The sequence below is a fragment of the Penaeus vannamei genome, chromosome 25, assembly GCF_042767895.1.
Source record: "Penaeus vannamei isolate JL-2024 chromosome 25, ASM4276789v1, whole genome shotgun sequence".
Taxonomy (NCBI): domain Eukaryota; kingdom Metazoa; phylum Arthropoda; class Malacostraca; order Decapoda; family Penaeidae; genus Penaeus; species Penaeus vannamei.
In genome coordinates this window covers 7351348-7353847 of record NC_091573.1, presented here as the reverse complement: position 1 = coordinate 7353847, position 2500 = coordinate 7351348, and the positions used below count along the sequence as shown (strand labels likewise).

Sequence of the window (2500 nt, the reverse complement as noted above, 5' to 3'; positions counted from 1 at the left end):
CACCATCGCCTTCTTAGGATACAAGATCCAGAGCCAGGGCATCCGACCACAGGCCAATAAAGTTGACGCTGTGCTCCAGTTCCCTACGCCAACATCTGTCAAGGGAGTCCAGCAGTTCCTAGGGATGATAAATTACTATCACCGATTCATCCCCAGGGCCGCCAGCATTCTCGCCCCCTTTCATCACTCACCTGGTCCCACAACCAAGAGAAAGCCTTCACAGCTGCTAAAACATCCCTTGCCAGAGCTACTATCTTAGCATGGCCCGCCCCCAAAGCCCAGCTCTACCTCCCAACAGACGCCATCAAAGTTGCAGTAGGAGCCGTCCTGGAACAAGACGTCCATGGCAGACGACAGCCCTTAGGATTCTTCAGCCGGAAGCTCCGACCACCTGAGCGGATGTACAGCACGTTCGACAGAGAGCTCCTGGTAGTTCACCAGGCCGTGCGACACTTCTGCCACATGCTCGAGGGTATGTCTTACACTATTTTCACAGATCACAAGTCTCTGGTCAACGCCCTTTCCAAGTCAGGGGATGCATGGTCAGACCGGCAGCAACGACAGCTCTCAGCCATCGCCGAGACAGGCTGCACAATGAGACACCTCTCAGGCTCCCAGAATCCTGTCGCCGATTCTCTCTCACGCATCGAGATCTCCATGCAGCTTGGGGTCGACTACAAGGCTCTAGCAGCAGAACAAGAGCGAGATCCTGAGACCATGGCCTACATCACGGCCATCACCAGTCTTCGCTGGGAGAGAGTCACCATTGGAGATACGCCTGTCCTCTGCGACGTCAGCACCGGCCGCCCCCGCCCCCTCGTAGTTACCACATTTCAGAGGGAAATCTTCAATCTCATCCATGGACTAGCTCATCCATCCATCTGCAGCACCACCAAGCTGGTTTCGGAGAAGTTCGTGTGGCACTCCATGAAAAGAGATCTCCAAGATTGGGTAAGGAGCTGTGAGCAGTGCCAGCACAACAAAATCCACCGCCACACCAAGCCACCCATCCACGACCTGCCCCAGCCCACGCGACATTTTGGCCACATTCACGTGGACGTCGTCGGACCTCTCCCACCGTCAGAAGGCAAGAGGTACATCTTCACCATCATCGACCGCTCTACTCGCTGGCCTGAAGCCACACCCATGGAGGATGCAACCACCAGATCCTGCGCCCAGGCACTCCTTGGCTCCTAGATCGCCCTTCTTGGTCTCCCGGAACATATAATGTCTGATAGGGGAGCAAGCTTCACCTCAGAGCTGTGGAAGGCCCTAGCACAGCCCCTTGGGGTCACTCTCCACTTCACAACGGCATACCATCCACAAGCTAATGGACTCATCGAGAGATGGCATCGATCCCTCAAGATGGCCCTCACCGCCCGTTGCACCACAGTCACATGGACTTCACAGCTCCCCTGGGTGCTTCTTGGGCTCAGGACAACGCCTAAGGAGGATCTTGCTCATTCTGCAGCCGAGATGGTATACGGCCAGCCCCTCGTCGTGGCCGGAGAATTCTTCCCCAACGACGGCGTGAGCGACACTCGGATAGAGGACCTCCGCCGGGTGGCCCGGAATTTCGCTCCAAGCAGACCAACCCATCACTCGCATCACCTGTCCTACACCCCGCCAGGACTGGATACGGCCAAGTTCGTCTTTCTCCGAGACGACACCCACCGCCAGCCATTATCTTGCCCTTACAAGGGTCCTGCCACTATCTTACCCTTACAAGGGTCCTGCCACTATCTTGCCCTTACAAGGGTCCTTTCAGGGTCCTCCAGCGCTCCCCCAGAGCGTTTAAGTTACAACTTGAAGGACAAACTGACTGGGTTACCACGGAGCGCCTTAAGCCAGCATACATCGATGCCACGGACCACAATGACGCTTCCCTACACGAGATCCGGACGCCATTCTCGTCCTCGCAGGATCCTCGATCTGTAGTGCCTCTCTCTGCGTAGTTTCCCTCACTTCACTCGGTACCGGCACACCTCACTCAGCATAATTGCCCTTACGCCGAGTTAGCCGGCAGGCAAGCACGGCGAGGTCCGCGACGCTGATTCGCCGCGACGCGAAAGATAAGAATGCAGCCGTCGGCCAATCAGCGCATCACAACCACGGACGACCCTGCAGTATTACTACACCCTACTTGTATATATGCCGCATTTCTTGACGGAAATAGACTTCTCTGCACTTGGGTTTACTTCACCTTACTACTCAAGCCCTAGCTCTTGACTACCTCGCTGAAGGCCTCTCCACAGTATACAGACTCTACTAATCAAATAATCCCTGTTGGAATTCCTCTCAATCTCAGAATCTTCCAGAGTGATTCCTGATGCACCATATCAAATCCCCCCTTGAGGTTAATGTAAGCTGCAAGCAGTCCACAAACAACTGCCATATGGCAGCCAGGACAACATGCAACCCCAGCACCACAGGTTCACCACCAGCTGCTTTATCATGCTTCAGCTTGGAAATCGCCCCTTTAACTTTAGTTAGGGAGGGT

At 55.0% G+C, this 2500-nt stretch overlaps 1 protein-coding gene across 1 annotated transcript; it reads left to right on the top strand.

Moving 5' to 3' along the window:
- The first annotated feature begins 1227 nt into the window (after window positions 1-1227).
- Window positions 1228-1938, top strand: LOC138866360 (uncharacterized). The gene has a single exon (XM_070138886.1). The coding sequence runs from the start codon at window positions 1228-1230 to the stop codon at window positions 1936-1938; it is 711 nt and encodes a 236-aa protein (XP_069994987.1).
- The last annotated feature ends 562 nt before the right edge of the window (window positions 1939-2500 follow it).

Coding starts and splice junctions, on each gene's coding strand:
- LOC138866360 (XM_070138886.1), top strand. CDS start 1,228: ATGTCTGATAGGGGAGCAAGCTTCACCTCAGAGCTGTGGAAGGCCCTA.